The sequence below is a fragment of the Diorhabda sublineata genome, chromosome 6 (genome assembly GCF_026230105.1).
Source record: "Diorhabda sublineata isolate icDioSubl1.1 chromosome 6, icDioSubl1.1, whole genome shotgun sequence".
Classification (NCBI taxonomy): domain Eukaryota; kingdom Metazoa; phylum Arthropoda; class Insecta; order Coleoptera; family Chrysomelidae; genus Diorhabda; species Diorhabda sublineata.
The window spans coordinates 28686136-28703464 of record NC_079479.1 but is presented as its reverse complement, the minus strand read 5'-3'; the positions used below and the strand labels follow the sequence as shown (position 1 = coordinate 28703464).

The 17329-nt window shown below is 31.6% G+C and overlaps 1 protein-coding gene across 1 annotated transcript; it reads left to right on the top strand.

Annotated features, from left to right (window-relative positions):
* Positions 1 to 1320: 1320 nt before the first annotated feature.
* On the top strand, positions 1321 to 16988 carry LOC130446077 (uncharacterized). The gene is made up of 19 exons (XM_056782127.1): positions 1321 to 1682; positions 2217 to 2404; positions 2612 to 2783; positions 3906 to 4131; positions 4250 to 4578; positions 5898 to 6021; positions 6250 to 6385; positions 6457 to 6587; positions 7036 to 7333; positions 7661 to 7902; positions 8521 to 8913; positions 9544 to 9742; positions 9852 to 10652; positions 11776 to 12009; positions 12201 to 13469; positions 13664 to 13974; positions 15437 to 15554; positions 16032 to 16343; positions 16544 to 16988. Exons 2-19 carry the CDS (start codon positions 2272 to 2274, stop codon positions 16576 to 16578), a joined length of 5463 nt encoding a protein of 1820 aa, XP_056638105.1. The 5' UTR covers positions 1321 to 1682; positions 2217 to 2271; the 3' UTR covers positions 16579 to 16988.
* Positions 16989 to 17329: the final 341 nt, after the last annotated feature.

Below are 17329 nucleotides of genomic sequence, written 5' to 3'. Positions count from 1 at the left end.
GAGGAAAAATATATTTCAGTTGTTGTTTAGTAAACATTATTTTCCATGAAGAAAAAACAAGAAGAAAATCGAGGAGAAGTTACGTAAAGATTATCCTAAAAGTGTTCCGTATCATGAGAAGAGTTATTTAAGTAGTCCTCTGCTTTTAAAGTGGCCATACGAATAGGTACGGATAATGCTCTCAGAAATACTCAAAAATGCCAAAATAAAAGAGTTTTAATCTTTTTATCTCTCATTTCGAGGTGATGCCCCTAATATGACCGGGCTATTCTCATAATTTATTTTACTATGATCACAATTCTCTCCAAAGCCTTTCTCTTGCTTAATGAATATTTCAAACTTGGAGAATTGTGCGAAGGAAATCCCAATATTGATTCTAATTAAAATTAGCTTTCAAAATTAACGAATGTCTATAAGATATTTCATTGAAATAACATCGTCCATAAAATGACGCATAAATTCGTTAATAGCTAAATGAACAGTAATATAAAAAATTGCTAAAAAGAACGAATCTCAACTTAGTACATTTTATTAAAAAAATATGCAGGGTTAGTAACCTTTGAGTGATGGCATCAACACAGTATTTTTATATAAAACCCCTTCCTCTTCATTTAACTTGAGGATTTTCCTTCCTTTCTATAGAACATTAACGTTACAATTACAAAAAGTGACCTTATTAACTCCATTTTATTTATTACATTATTCATAATGATTAAAATATAATTTTTGCCCAATTGATGCTCCAATAGGATAACACGAAAAAATAGACATGATACCCGCTTTTATAGTAACACTGATAAAGAAAAAAATAATACATATTTCTTTATAAAATTCTTATTTTCTCTTTCAGGATAACAGATAACAGAAATCTCTACTTATATCAAATTTTGGAATTTAAAAATGTCTATGAAATGATTACATTAACTTTAAAACTGATATTGATTTTTAGAAAATTTCAAAACATATTAGTATACGCCTCAAAGCGATGATCTATTATGATATTAAATATATTTTCATTGTCTTGTCCTTAACATCACAATGTCAAATTGTTTTTCTAAATATCTCTCAATTCAACTTAGGCAACATATTTTACTCGCTCAATTAAGCAGAAATAAATAGAATACTTTATGAAAATCGATTATTTTAGTTAATTCAGTTCACTATTACGCAAGTTCACTCATCTAATTGGGAAAAAAATAGGGAAAAGGTTAATATGGTACAATCAAAACGGATCTAACTTATTGGTTAAATATTCAAATGCCACGATTAACTTTATCTATGGAGACACTCCTTTAACTGCAACCAAAATCTTCTTCTGTCATAAAGCTGTCGGTTGTCGCGCTGTCTCCTATAGTTGTATAGAGTGGGGGAAGAATTCCATTTGCTAGTGACTGTTTTATGTTTTATTTAGTGTTAGTTATTAAAAAGAACAAATTATCAAGTTTCTTATTCTTTATTTTAATATTTCAATATTCATTTATTCAATTATAAATAAGATATAACGATATGGGTTACGTTCCCATGGTATACAAACTAATTTTACATCAGCAGGTGTTAGGCTGACACTAGAGTCAATTCAAATACATATATCGAGTGTATAAACTATTTTCTGTTTTTTAACAGATTGTAATGGTAATTTGGAAAAATCTATTTCATTTAGGATTCGCCTATACGACATGCAGGTATTTTATATTCGTTATTTTTTAGTTTCCAGCCTTCCTTTATTCTCCAATGTCATTTCACTAGCCTAACTTTCTGTCAAAAAGTTTTCTTATTTAGTGAAAAGACAACAGTTTTTTTATCATTTTTTTTGTAAAAGTTGTATTGATTATAAATTCTATAAGGACATTTCATTTCTGTAAATGCCATACCTCATATTTTGTTTGTTGTGATCCCAAAAGAAAGGGAGTGTCTTGTTATGCATATGAGGCTGGTTATACAAACAAAAATATTTTGAACTAATTTTTTGTTAAATGTATTTTATTTCCAATATTTGTGTGCCTATAGATATTTTAACTGCCTGTCTAATATTTATGTGCACTAGAAAAATAGGTCATTGAAATTATAGCAAAATTTGAGTTGTATTCCATTTTCTTGGACTATAAGTTTCCCTAATCAAGAAACATCAAATAATTATTTTTAGTGGTAAAATAAAAATATTATTGAAATATGTTATTACTATCAAAAGGAGAAAAACTTTAGTTTCATAATTTCAGATTAACTGTAAGTTGAAAGGAAGCTCTAAAACAGAGCCATTGGTATGTAGCTACGATGGCAGGAAAACCTGACTTATCAGCAGCCACTGGCATTCAAAATGTTATCGTGTATGTTTCTGATGACAATTTTGCACAGGCATACTCTTTAGGACAGCAAAATGTACAAGAAACTAATCACATTGTTCAAGGTAGTAAATATTTTGATAATCATTTTGTTCATAAATAATGTTTAGTTTACTTACATTTGTTTGATATAATATATTTCAATACTTTTTGTAACAATTTTGCTCCAACTTAATCTTATTCTATGGATATTTATTGAAAATTCTTTAGTTGTTTAGTAGAGTTGAAGCATAATGATAAACAACCCAACATTTTAAAATATATATTTCCAGGCAATGGCTATGATACCCTCTCAAATCAAAACACTTCTATGGTTGGACCTGCAAAAGCTTTTAGGGAAAAACCAACTATTAAACTTGTTGACTATGGTATAAAACAGCAGCAAGTTGACAATATACAACAACGTGAATACTATAATAATACTGTACCTCAAAGTAGACCTGGGTAATTATATTTATTTAGAAATATTTTTTAATACTCAGAATACTTACAATCTTTTTTTCTAGAACTAAAACAGGTTATTTTCGTTGTAGAGCTTAACATAGTCGCAATTTCTGATGACAGTATTTTTTCTTTATTTTTAAAAATTGTTCTTATTGTTTAAGTAGCAAAAGACAATGTTTCCTTACAAGAAAACTTTATCTATGGTTCATCCATAAAGATGAAAAGGAATCCATATTACTGGCCCTCTGATTCAACGAAAAGTGATGCAATTGAATAAGTTTATACATTGGGTCTTATCATATACAGAAACAAAGACAGGACATGGAATCAGACAGCTCTCAATAACTGAGCAGAAACTGTCAGTGGACAATAAAGCAGCTTTTGAATACTTTGAGAAACTTTAAAGATATCATTTTTTTCTTACTCACCACAGCAGGTTTACAACACAGATGAGACAGGACTCAGCTTTAAAGCATCTCTTACTGAAAGTCCTGCTTTGCAAGATGAACAATCTGCGCCAGGATTTAAAATATTCTAAGAACTGGGTTAACCTACTGCAATGCTTCTGTCACAAAAAAGCTTCCACTGATGGAACTGGGAGTTTTGAAGGCTTTGCAACAGAATTACAGAAAAAAGCTTCTTTGGAACATTTTCAAAGAGAATAAAGAATTAATTATCTTGAGAAAATTTCCATCAAATATGTCATTTAATGTGTAGCAGAAGCTTAAGAGAAAACACAAAAAGAATTTATAACTAATCATGGAAAAATCTTTGGCCTTATTTAGAGTCTAAATGGTTCTTGTACTGGCTAAAAAAAATTTGAACTTCAGCTTGGAAAAAAAAATATCAGTTTGTGAGAAAACAGAAGAAAAGTGAGTTATGGCTTTGTGTTGAGCCGTTCGCTAATCATTGCATCTTCATCCAATTCAGGGTGCATTGCATCAAAAGATCATTGACTATATATTGTGCTATTCTTGTTATTTGAAAAAACTTTTTTTCTTACTTGAATTTTATATAAAAAACGTTTTTGTCTGTCTGTCCTTGACTCTAGTATATATACATACTTTTTATTATACCTAGATATTTTTTTTAATTCAATAATATATTTCATTATTTTCTTAGATATAATTATCCACCTTTGCCACAATCAGAATATTCACAAAATATTGTAAACGATGGTACTTTCCATAATGGTAATTGTGAGAATGTGGATATTCTCCAACAGGAAGGGAAGCAAACTCCTGGGTCTATCTGCAACAATGTTAGAGTACGTGAAGATTGTTCTAGTTGTGAAACTTATGTGGAACAAGATTATACAAAGGTTGTGGGAACAGACATACCTGTACAGGCAAGTATTTAATATAACTGTGGTAACACTAGTTTGATAAATAAGAAAAATTTAAGAATGTAAAATAACAAAATAAAGCAATTTCCAACATCTACAACTACAAACTCTTGTTGTATAGGGCATGTGCTATGACACTGTTCGACTAGAAGCAGCAGACTCCAGTTGCAGTAGTTTGAGTTCCTCCGATGATGGTTCACAAGTGCTACCAAATCAAACCTCTGAAATGGTTGTTTATGATCCTAACATAAATTTACAATCTGGTAATGTGGTACTTACAGTTGGATCTCCTTTGCAACAACAACAACAGCTACAACTTCAACAGCAACAGATGCAACAACAATCAAATAATCAATTAATTGATAATTATGGTACACTTCAGAGGCCAACAATTACTGTACCATATGGTTGGAAAAGACTATTGAACAATGGATCAGTTATTTATATAAGGTTGGTTCTTTTAATATGTAGTATATTTAAAATTTTTGAGATTCTTGGCATTTCTCAATTTTGAATTTGTGCTGTAATTTATTTATTTACCTTCTGCATAAATGCTTGAATAAATTGTGGATGTGCTTGATTAACATAAATAGAAATATCTTATTCTGTACTAACAGTTTAAATTTAAGAGTTGTATTGACCAATATCAAAGATTCCTGCTGAATGTTATATGCGTCTTTACCAAAAAAATTGCTGATTACAGTCTTAACTTATCAAGTGATTTTTCTAAGACCAAACATTTTACAGCGGGACTTGAAGTTAAAAATTCAAAATATTATCATAGCTACAGAAAATATAATGAATCCTGTAGAAGCTTTTAGTTAGTTTCAATTCCCCAAAAAACTAAACTTGGATTCTGTACTAAGCAGACTGGAGAATTTAAAATAATAGATCAATTAATAAAATACTAAGCAATGGAAACATCATCCAATCTGTTAAAGCCAGAGGTTGTGAGGTTTATATATATATATATATATATATATATATATATATATATATATATATATATATATATATATTCTTCAATTTCTTCAATTTCTTAGACCTTTTGATATATTAATGCATCTAAATGTTCTTGATCTTAAAATTAGTTTTTTTTATAACTTTTAAAAGAAAGATAAATTTTGACGTTTTGACTTTTCTTTTCAATTTGATTATTGAATTTTGAATTCCATTGAGTTCTCAATCTATTATTTCCCAGATGATTACATAAGTATTCAAAAGCTCGGAAAATATATTGAAGTTAGTCCACTTCGGTGTTTCCTTGCCACGTTTCCAATAAAACACCACTATATACATACATATATATATATATATATTATATGTGTGTGTGTAACTTTTTTTCTTGTTATATGGGTTTATATGTAGACACTCAATACTGAAGAACACACTATTAAGTCTTCAGAAACCTATGGTTTACCATTTGTAGTCTTTTGTGTCTTGTTGAAGTGGGAGTAGTAAGTTGTTGGAGTTCTATACAGCTTTTTCTTTCCCTTGGGCAATAGCTAATGATGATTAAAATCAGTTTTGGTCTTGCAAATTTGCAATTTAGAATTAGTGTGATTTGTGGTGTGTTTTTCTATAATTATGTAAACCACTGTTTATTTTATTTTACATAGAATTCGAAACCTTGTGTAGGTTTATTTCTAATAATTTTTATTAATTTTAAAAAAACGCCAATAAAATTCCTGAAATGATTTTTTTCTGTTGATCAAATTATGCCCCTAAAATCTCTCACAAAAATGTATATATATATATTTTATTTTTAGTCCTAGCTGCACAGCTTTAAGGTCACCCGATCAAATAAAGGAATACTTATTAACCGCTGGTACTTGTAAGTGCGGATTAGAATGTCATTTCAAACATGAATCTGTATTTAATTTTGATCCTAAGGTGAGTTACATAACATCTTTGTAATAAAATAATGAATTATTGCAGTGCAAACAAAAGGATGAAAATGTTTACAAAATTTGGTTATCTCATATCTCACAAATTATTTGATTACTAAAACTGTGCTTACATGTGTAAAAAATTGCTCAACACTGAAAGTGTTTGCTTGATATTTAAAATGGTCTCCATGAACCATTTTCCTCATATTATAAAGTATATCATATGTTTTAGGTGATTGGGAAACCATATGTTATGCAACCCGATTCTAAATCAAATATGACAAAATTGTGCAACCACAAAAGAAAAATAATGCCTTTAGTTCCTCTCGAAGGCCCGCCACTTGATTCTAATATTAAATTCCAAAGAGGTAAATATATAATTTACTACTTGTGGTGTTATTGTTATTATTTTTAATCTTGCCACCTCTACTTTTTTCAGAACTTGGTATGAAAAAAAAGAAAAGAAGAATTGGCTTACCTTATATAGACGGAGTTCCTGTTTCTCAGTTAATGACACACCGGGAAAAAGTAGCATTAAATCAAAATACAGATAAAGCAGCAGCACAACAGGTCCGCTCTAAACTATATCTAATAATAAAGTACTTATTTACCTTTCACATATCTACATTTTATTTTCAAAATATATCTATTGTTTGCCTAAAATTCCTTTATTCCTCTTCCTGGGACATTTTTACCACTATTAACATAGATTTTCTGAAAATCAGTATCAATATATCAAACTTAGTTTTTTCTTGTTTCATATACGTAATTTCAAATTAGCAGTTGAGGTAAGAAATTGTAACCAATTTTTTTCAATGGTGCTAAAATTTTTTGATAATAAATGAAAGTTTCAGCTCCTTTATAATTCTATTATACATGCCTACTACCCACTTTTATGTAAGAGACAAATATGTTTTTATTTTCTGGAGTGAAGAGGAAAGCTCTATCAGCCTAACCTGCAGTACTTCATCCTAGTTGATGCATGTTGTAGTCATTTAATACGAAAATCTATTTTTAGGTGTTTTCTGATTATCCTGCAAATAATCAACAACAGAACCATGTAATAAAATATCAAGATCAACAAGGTAATAGAGTGATATTAGGTGATAGTACAGTAATGGTTCAACAATCGAATATAAACAACGATATACCTTCCCCAGATGTTATAAAAAATGATCCTCCTGTCCATCAAATGAATAATATGCCTGTTTACAATTCACAACCCAGACAAGTGATGGGTTCGAATGGACAAATTTTACATGTTCGAGGTCCTGCTAATAATCAAGGAAATGTTTATCATATGCCTCAACCACCAGGTTAGTGCAAAATTACTATATTATTAAACAAATATAGGAATAATTCATGGTGTATTTTATTTACTATCTGAGTAACCATTGGAAATATCCTTCATAATAATAAACATCTGACATAATGCCCCAAATTATAATTGCGTTTAAATGAAAACGACAATTCTTCAAATCAATAAAACCATCAGTTCCTTTGTACTTTTTTCAAATAACTTCATAATAATCCATTACAAGAAGGTGTATTTAAATTGTTGGTTATTTACGTATGTGCAATTTGAGATATCTAAAATACTTCTCATATGAAAACATTCACGAAAATTATACATATGCTTCTAGGTCCTCGCATGATAACCCAAATGCCAAAAGTAGATCAACCTGAAGAACATAGAATTTTTATTAGTCGCCAACCAACTGAACCTACTGGACCGGGAAGGCCTCAACACATACAAATTGTTCGGGTAAATGCACCTAATACACAAAAGGTCATGGAGACTCACCAAATGGTTGACAGGAATCAACCAAAACGCCATATGCAGCCACTTCAACCACAATTTTGCAATCCTCAACAGTATCAACAGGTAGTGTTCTTTGGAACTTTATTAACTCATTGATGAATTACCTTACTTTAGCAATTGGCACTACAGCTTGTGTGAGCCTTGGATTCCTCGATAATTCGCCTCCAAACTAGTCTGTTTTCCACCAACATTCCTCATTCTCTCACATTCATTGTTTGTAAATCTTCATGAACTTGATCAGTCCATCTAAAAAGAGGCCGCCTTTTTTTCTATTGCTATATATTTTGGCTATTCCTACAAACTTAATCATTGGCTAATTATTCTTATAAAAATCTTGGTATCTTTTTTACTACATAAGTATATGAGTTTCTGTTTGTCAAAGAAAATTGATAATAATTAGGAACTTTACCTTAAAACTAATAGATATGAGCTATACATAGATTTAAGAATGCTGAGTTTGGTATAAAGCGGAATGTAGAAAAGCAGAGTATAATGTTGTAAAGCTTTACTTATACTGTAGTACCTTGAGTTGTAAAGAATAATAATTTGTAAACCAACCTACCCTTATTTTCAAATCATTGTTTGTTATCCATGAAAAACCATCAATTTATTGACTATCTTGAATAAATATTAATGTTAAAATCGTCTAGGTCGACATTTAACTTTATTAATTGTTTGAAGGTTCAACTATGTGCTCCGCATAGGCACGTAAGGCCATACAATCAGGCAAATACAGGCTTCAGACCTCATCGTATGGTCTACCAACCAAATCAAAATATGCAGGCGGGTACACAACCCAATATGCAAAAAGTGAACTGGTCCAATCAAATGCTTCGTAGATCAACCACCATTGAACAGCAGAAGCATCTGGTACATCAACAAAAGCAATTAGAACAACAACAACTGGAACAACAGCAGAAACAATTAGAACAGCAACAGCAGAATCAAGCAAATATTTGCGAGAGGGTACCACCTTTGTATCAACATACACCCCCAGTAGCCGTTTGCCAGGAAGATATGAGGAGGAAAAAGGTTAAGATGGGGAAGTTTACTAAAAATAGACCCTATCGACTGGTAAGTTTTTTCTTCTGCATCGGTATGTAACTATATTCACTATGTACTGACATTCATATTCATTTGTTAGAATATTTCATTTCATCATCTGTTGCTTAAAGGATGTGAAATAATTATTGCCTTGAATATTTCGTTCTTCACTGACTGTTTATTTTAAATAACTAGAATTTTGATTTTCTGTTGCTTTCCTACTAACACTATTGCTCTGCTTCCACTATTGTTTCTATTCAATTCCTCTAAAGAAATACATTTTTGCTTCTCAATTTTCAACCTTTTTTGGTTTATTTTCTGTTTAAATGACCAATCTTTTTCTGCCACTATTATCAGCTATCCGATTTTTATTATTTGATTATTTTCATTCCTCCATAAAAAAAAATTCATTAAAACATCAAAGAAAACTTTTTTCTCTCCAATTCTCTCTTTGGCCATTGAAATCTATTGTTTACCCCAGATTTTGGCTTTAAAAAGTTAATGTATTGAAGATTATTACTTTTAGCATTAACATCTTGACATTCATATCATAAGAAAGGAACAAGTATTTTCAAAAAATGTTTTAGTAAAATTTTCTTAAGAGCATTGACTACGCTGAATATGAAAACAAGTATGAACATGTAAATATACATATTTTAGGTGGAAGGATCATGTACCAATAATCACTTCTCCTGTCCCAACATTGACATAAGACACATACCTCAAGAAAATAGATCAGTAATGATGAATAACTTTTCGCAAAATATCAAAAGCTCCAGTCCTTCTTTCATGGAGGATCCTAGTGGGTATTTAGCACAACAAACGGCTCTGCTAAACAATACTATTAATAGACAAACAGGTAATAAAACTTAATCTTATAAAAAATTATAGTACAAAGTAATGTACATTGGATATATGGAAAGTCATTTAATATTCTGTCAATATAATTATATGTATTGTATTTTCAGGCGCTACTGGATGTGCTGGTTTCACGTGCAACAGCCCAGGGTCTTTATGTCAGAATCCTCTACAACAAAATCTTAATAGCAGTCCTACAAGTTCGCCTTCACAAGAATTACCCCCTTCCAATAATGTAATGATAAATGAATCAGTGAATAATCTTCTAAAAACGTCCCGCAATAATTTCAGTAGTATTCAACAGGAAGCTTGTAAACCCATTTCACCTCTTCAACAAAATAATATAATACAAGTTCAACCGAACTTTGGGAATAATAAGTCACATCAGTATTCTGCACATTGCCGTTGTTGTGTCACTGAAGGATTCCAGGTTAACTATCCTGTGAAAACAGGGAGACCAAGTAGTTCAAATGTACCAGGGACTTTAGATGATCCAGTAACTTCTTCAACGTCATTTGAAAAGCAATTTAATCAAAACAATGTAGATATACAACCTATACAAGGAGGTACTGTCAGCACTAGTAATATTTCTCCAATGGACAATAATTCGGATCCTCCGACACCAGAAAGGATGGTAGACAATTCTCAAATATCTAGTACAGGATTGTATGCTGCTTATAATCAAGTTGACCATACTAACGAGTTTATAGGTCACAATCGATCCACATTGTGTAAAGATACTGATAATGTTTGTTGCTTCCATTCTCAAGCTTCACCCCTAGTTACTACTATGGCGAGTAGTAGAACTGTGGGCAGCAATACAATTACATCAGTTTTAGCTGGTAGAACCAATACTACTACAACTTCATTGAATACTCCTTCTTCTATAACGGGCTCCTTCGTAACTAGAGGTTAGTAAAATATATACTACATTAGGGCTAATATTATATTTTTCAACAATTTGCCCAACAGATATGGTTTTGGTTTTTCTTGCTTCCGAAACCCTTTAGATGAATTAAAATCTGATAAGCTATACAGCTTTGTTATGTTGAATGGTTATTGGGGATGTTTTCAATACAATTTCAAATACCACTTGAAATTATGAAAAAAGTGTTTCTCCCCGTTATAAATCAATCTTTATAATCTTTTGGGATAAACCAGGCTCAAATTTATCATTTTATTTTAAATTTCTTTATGCATAATTACAATAAATATTTGGAAAACAAGGAATCAATTTTGTTTTCAAATGTAAAGTGTTTTATCAATTTGTTTATTATGGAGAGCCAAAATCGAAATTTGACATACAATGAATATGCTCAAGCCATACTATTAAGAGAGGATGGTTTCAGCTACTAAAGTTGGTGTCGATTTACTTTCACATAATTGTGAGTCACAACTCCAGTCAAGTATTTATTTTCAAGAATTTCGGTTCTCTGACAGTTGTTTGTATCATATCGTAACTACAAATCAACTGCATAGGGGATTTTGCCTACAGAATTGCTACTCCATAATATATACCTTGATTCCATGTAAAACTTGTGGAATATCTGTATAGGTGTTAAAGAGGAACAAATCCATTTCATATCCCAATGAATTGAAATATCTAGGCCTACATCTTGATCAAAGACTTCATGGAATGCACATATCAAGGATAAAAGAAAACAACTTACATAAAAATAAAAAAATATGTATTGGCTGATAAACATAAAATCGCAACTGACAATAGAAAACAAAATGCAATATACAAAACCATACTTATCCCTGTATGGACATACAGAATCGAGGTCTAGGGATGTAGCAAGCCTTCAAATACGAAAAAACAGGCAGAATTGGATTATTTGTGCCGTATAAGTGTTAGTATTTGATAAACAATTTATTAGATGAGCTTGCATTGGAACAAAATTAAATTTTCAACACAATTTCTGTATATTGAATCCTTGACCTAGCGTTCATATGTGTGACTGTAATATAATAAAATTATTTATCTCCCTATAAATAACCATGAAAAAATTAATTTGTTTTATTGGTATATAGCAACTGGTCAAAATACTTCCACTGTCCAATCGCAACCAGTTACGAAGTCTCCTTTAGAAATGGTACAAAGTATTGTTAGCAGTATTCAAATTCCAAATATATCACAACCTTCTCAAATTGTGAAGGAAGCAATTCCACAAGAACAACACATATTGGTGTCATCGGGAGAACAAGTTATCATGGGAGGATCTAATGAAGATGTACACGCACCTCAGAAAGTTATGACTAATGAAGGTAAGAATACAAAGCAAATGATCTTGATTTTAATGATCTTGATTTTAGGCCTCTTTTAATTATTAATAGTTTATTTAATAGAAAATGTTTTTGGCCTTAACTAAGTCGAGACTATTATAACATTAATGATGTCATTCTAAAAATTGACTATCATCATATTGTAGCATAGTAAACTAACTCTGGTTTTGTAGGTATGCCTCCTGTTACGGTTTCTCCAATGGTAACGAACGTAACATCATCTGTAGGTACTGTTATTCCTGCCGTCGGTCAACAAGTTCTTGGTCAACAAACTGTCTTAGTAAACGCTCTTCCCGCTCCATTTGTTCTCCAACCAGGAATTTCTATGACTATGGAGGGAGTGCCTGTAGGACAGAATCTTCAGTTACCACAATTTGTTACTGGCAACATCATTCAACAACCAATACAAATTGATAATACTGAAGGGCGTAGAATGCCTCCTCTTTTATCTCCCGATACAAAAAAGAAGGGCAAAAAGAGAAAAGAACCTGCGCAGACCGTTGCCAACATGCTACAGTTTGCTACTCAACAGAACCCCAGTGTAGTATTATCACCGCAAGGTTTCCCACAACAAATACAAATGAATAGTCCACAGTCTGTAACTGCTACACCTGTAATGCAAGCTGTCACTATCGTACCTAATAAAACTGGAGCACCTGCTCAAATTATCATGAGTGACCCTTCTATGACCAACTCTAACTTAGGCACTCAACAATTAATAACTAACTCTCAATCACAACAAATAAATCTGCTACAACCAGTGAATTTGATAAATGGTACTGGAATGGTTCAAAATTTTCCAGCAATTCATCAATTTATTGTACCTAATTTGGGGGGTATGGTTGTAAATCCAGATGGTACAGCTACAATCCTTCAAGATACTTCAAATTTGGGAATGCAGCTCCAATTTCAGAATGTTAATGGACAAAATATGCTGACATCTGTTCAAAATAACACTTTATTCAACAATGGACAAACTATATTCGCAACTGGTCCTTCGGGAATGGTTATAAGAACTCCGACATCCCAAGGAAAGTTAATCCAACAACAGCACAGTCCCGTTGCACAATTTTTATCCCCAAATGGAGGACAGTTTATCATGAATGGTTCCCAGTTTAGCGGGCAGTTGAGCCCATTAGTAGCAAGCGTCAGTCCTAATCAACAAGTAACTTTTAACAGTCCCCCGCAGCAGATACGCTCTAACAATTCGTTACAACCCCCCCAGCAAGAATACATACATATGAATGGTCAAACTTTGATTGTGCCGTGTTCTCCAGCATCCACTATACCTGTATCAAATCAAACATCAAATCAAAATACCACGTTTCTTCAACAGAACACTACAATAGTTCAGCAACAGACTACAATGCTGACAAACCAAGGGTTGCAGAATTTCCCGAATAATCAACAGGGGGGATCCAAATCGACAATGTTAAATTCAAGTAAGTGAGCTTATAAGTATTGATATGGTGTTAATTAAACTTTAGCTATTGTTATAAGTACTGCTAAGGAAACTTTCTTCTAATTTTCTTAAAACCTAACCTAACCAACCAATGATATTTGGAATAGTTTTGAAAAGACTATATCTATCTAAATATCTATTTATTAGATATTCAATTTTAATTATTTATTGTAGGTATTGAGGAATCAAGGGAAAGCCCAAAATCATCTAGTCACTGCAGACAGTCAGTTTCAACACAAACGGCTGTAAATCAAAACGTTCAGGCAATTATCACAAACACCTCTTGTCAAACGTCAACAATATCTGCGTCCAGTCCTCCAGATACTACCACTATGAGTCCCGTTCCAGTAGCATCAGAAATGCAGAGCCCCATACTTGCCGACACTACTACACATAACGACGATGGGTTGTCTCCCGTACCCTTGAGCTGTTCAACTGGTCGCAATGAAAGTAATATTAGATCTGAATCTCAATCTTGTACCATGGTGAGTTTCTTGTTTTTCTACAAAATAAAAAACGTTCAAATTAAAATTAAACAATTTGGATGCTTGGATAAGTCTGTTAAAACAAGTAATTACATTAATATCTAATATCGTTTTTCATCCAAGTATAGTGTCAAAAAAAACTAGGTGCACCAGGAATACCATTAATTTTCAACCTCAATAGAGAAATCTTGAACTTTTCCTGAAATAAACCAAGTTGACGTTTGTTTTACCAGAACTGAAAAATAAATTTGAGGTTGTGAAAATAATTTGAACTGTCTAATAATATAACTTATAGATTCCACTAGCAATTTTTTTAATCATTATCTGAAACTAAATCTGAAATATCATTTTAAAAATGCACAAATATTATTGGGGTTATACACACTATATATGATATACAGTTAAACACAACCAATTCATGTCATCTGTTATGACTAAGTGGAAGGGAAGTTGATTTGTACTGGAGAGGACATGTAATGTCTTTTTGAAGCATCACAGTATTTAATTCCAATGTAACAATTGGTATACAAAATGAAAATTGAAAGACCTCATATGGATCCTTAAATTACACCCACATGTACATTTGCAAAATCAGAATTAATTGTTTATATTTTATTAAAGTCGGTTTTAGTTGAATAGAAGTATTGTATAGTAAGAAAAATTATATCCAGCTCAGCGTCAGACCACGACTACCCTAGTTTTTTAAAACTAGATAGCTTCGGTTTTAGACTGTATAGTTAAATAAAAAGTTCTTCTTTCTTCCATAATAGGTCTAAAGCCTGTTCCTTTTCCTATTTCGTGTTCGACATCTACTCCATGTTCCAATTGGAGATTTATCTCTTGCTGTTGTTACCAGTGCTCGCTTCTTTCTCGGTATAGAAATGTTTTCCTTGCGATCCGATTGAGAATTTTCATTTTTCTGTACTCCAAAAGGAGTTGTATCGTTTTTGATGTTTTTGGTCTTGTTTCTGATGTATAGGTCATTAGAGATCTGATTGTCGCTTTATAAATTCGTGTCTTTGTTTCTTATCTTAGATGCTTGTTCCACCATATTACATACAATAGTTAAATATTTTTAAACACTCATCCTTCACACCCATCTCGATCAAACATAAAACATAAATGTCCTGATAATAATTTATAACATTTTCTAAACAACAAAAACTTTCATTATTTATCGTATTAATATTTAATAATAACAATTTTGGTCCAATACTTAATACACACTTGACAGTCAACTTAAAATTACTGACTAAGATTGTATCCTTAAAAAAACGTATTATGATATAACATTTAATTGAATACACTCGAATTCAGGAAAGTGATCCTTTCATCAATCAGTTAAATCCTCGACATTAGTCTGAGAGGTTAATCTATATAGATAAAGAGTTGAATAATTTATAATGATTCCATTTAATATTTTACAAAACTTGGAAATTCTCTAAACTATTTTAATTAACAGGCTATGGTCCATTGTATATCAAGTAGTGAACCAGATCCATCAGATATGCAGAATCTAGATCACGATTGGAAACAAAGTCTGCAGGCCAGTAGTAGCAGCATAAATGGAACTTATACAGGTAATATTATACCTTATTTATTGTCTCCTTTAGCCCCTTTGTTCAAGGAATATCTTAAATAACCAAAACTAGTGACATATAAGTTTCCCCAAGAAAACGCACTGTTTTATACTGAACACTTTGTTTCACTACCGCCACACCAACATTAACACTGTCTGTTATCATCTTTAGGATCTGAAGGTCTAAACATGGTTATTGAAGGGCGCTTCAGTCATTGTGAGTGTTGGTGTGTTCAGTATGAATATCACCCATGGTTCCAGAAAGTCCAACTTGGAACTTCTTTGTGCTCAATTATTTGCAACTGTTCAATGTAATCACACATTTTGTCATTATTTAATTGTTTGCCACATAATTTGTCTAAACTTATTAGAGAATTTTGAAGGCTTAAAGTTGCAGCAGAAGAAAACTGCTTAGATTAGCAAAAAATATCAATGAAACTATTGAAAATATATATGATTGAATACCATTCTATTGCAGATATGACGCATATCGGCAAGATTTCAACTTCCCCTACCCATCTAGTATCCGCAGAATCTTCCTCTTTAGTCACGAGTCTTCACTATGGTGTGTCTGACCAGGAGCCGATAAGCAGTTCCAAACATTTTGATAGAAAGAAAACTGCAACCGATTGTTGTGTCGTTATGGAAACGCATCATGAACAGGTTTCATTATTTGGTGGAAGTGCTGATGCGCTCAATCAAAATGAATTGGAAGAAGAAATTGAAGATAATGGGGCAGATGGTAACGGTCAAGGTAGCGAGGGAGAAGAAGACGATGATCCCAACGAAGGTAAGAAACTACTGTTAGCATTTTTACCTTGATGAGTTGACAATATTTCATAATCATTTCTACATTTTCTTATTTTGTGTATGTTTAAAAGGTAGGAAATAGTAAGATAAAACTACATATTTAAGTAAATTATAATTCTAATAATATAACCATCCCAAGCTAATTGTATGGTGTATATAATTTCATATTTTTTGTTTCAGGATATTTGGTTGGCAGTCTCCTAATAAACTCTTGAATCAGTATTGCAGCGCCATATTTATTCAAAGCATTTAACTTCACACCTAAAAAAATATGTCATTAACTGTTTTCATGTTAGTTATAAATAAAGAAATTGGAATAGAGTATGGAATACTAAAGATGTCGTCCGTGTTATTCCTTTAAAAAGAAATTATTTAAGTATCATTATTATTGATCTTTTAGATATACTTCGTGTTCCTTACTCTTGGATCATTCTATATGTTGTTTTCAAATGAATTATTATTACTAGGAGACCAAATTTCTCTCTAGTCGCTTTATTGTCTAAAATACTACAGTATATAGTAAGAGTTTTTGTATCTATATAGTAAAAACAAAATAGATTTGTATAATTAATTTAGGTATGATGTATAAATTATGTAGCTAAGAAATACATATTCGTTTAGAAAAGTTTTATTTTATTTATTTCCGAATTCCAAAGTCAAAGAAAACCAAATTTCGAAGTGTGACCACTGATGAACCTGGAAATTTTTTTAGTACAAAAAAATGTGGTATGCTTCTTACAAAACAGTTACATATGTTGAAATTTAAAAGTTTTAATCAAACTTATTTGAGACTTTGAAGAGCTGTCTTCTTCGTCCATATATTTTGATATGAATTTGAACCTTTAACACAGAGGGGGTAGATGAGTTTTTTACGTTGAAGTATAATTATCCCGCTTGGAGCCAAGATTACAGCTTCTTTGATCTCGTTTACGTTATTTTGATGAGTTTTTTTGAGGTGTGGCATCT

Coding starts and splice junctions, on each gene's coding strand:
- LOC130446077 (XM_056782127.1), top strand. CDS start 2,272: ATGGCAGGAAAACCTGACTTATCAGCAGCCACTGGCATTCAAAATGTT. Junction 6,588..7,035: donor ATAAAGCAGCAGCACAACAG/GTCCGCTCTAAA, acceptor ATCTATTTTTAG/GTGTTTTCTGATTATCCTGC. Junction 9,743..9,851: donor TACTATTAATAGACAAACAG/GTAATAAAACTT, acceptor TTGTATTTTCAG/GCGCTACTGGATGTGCTGGT.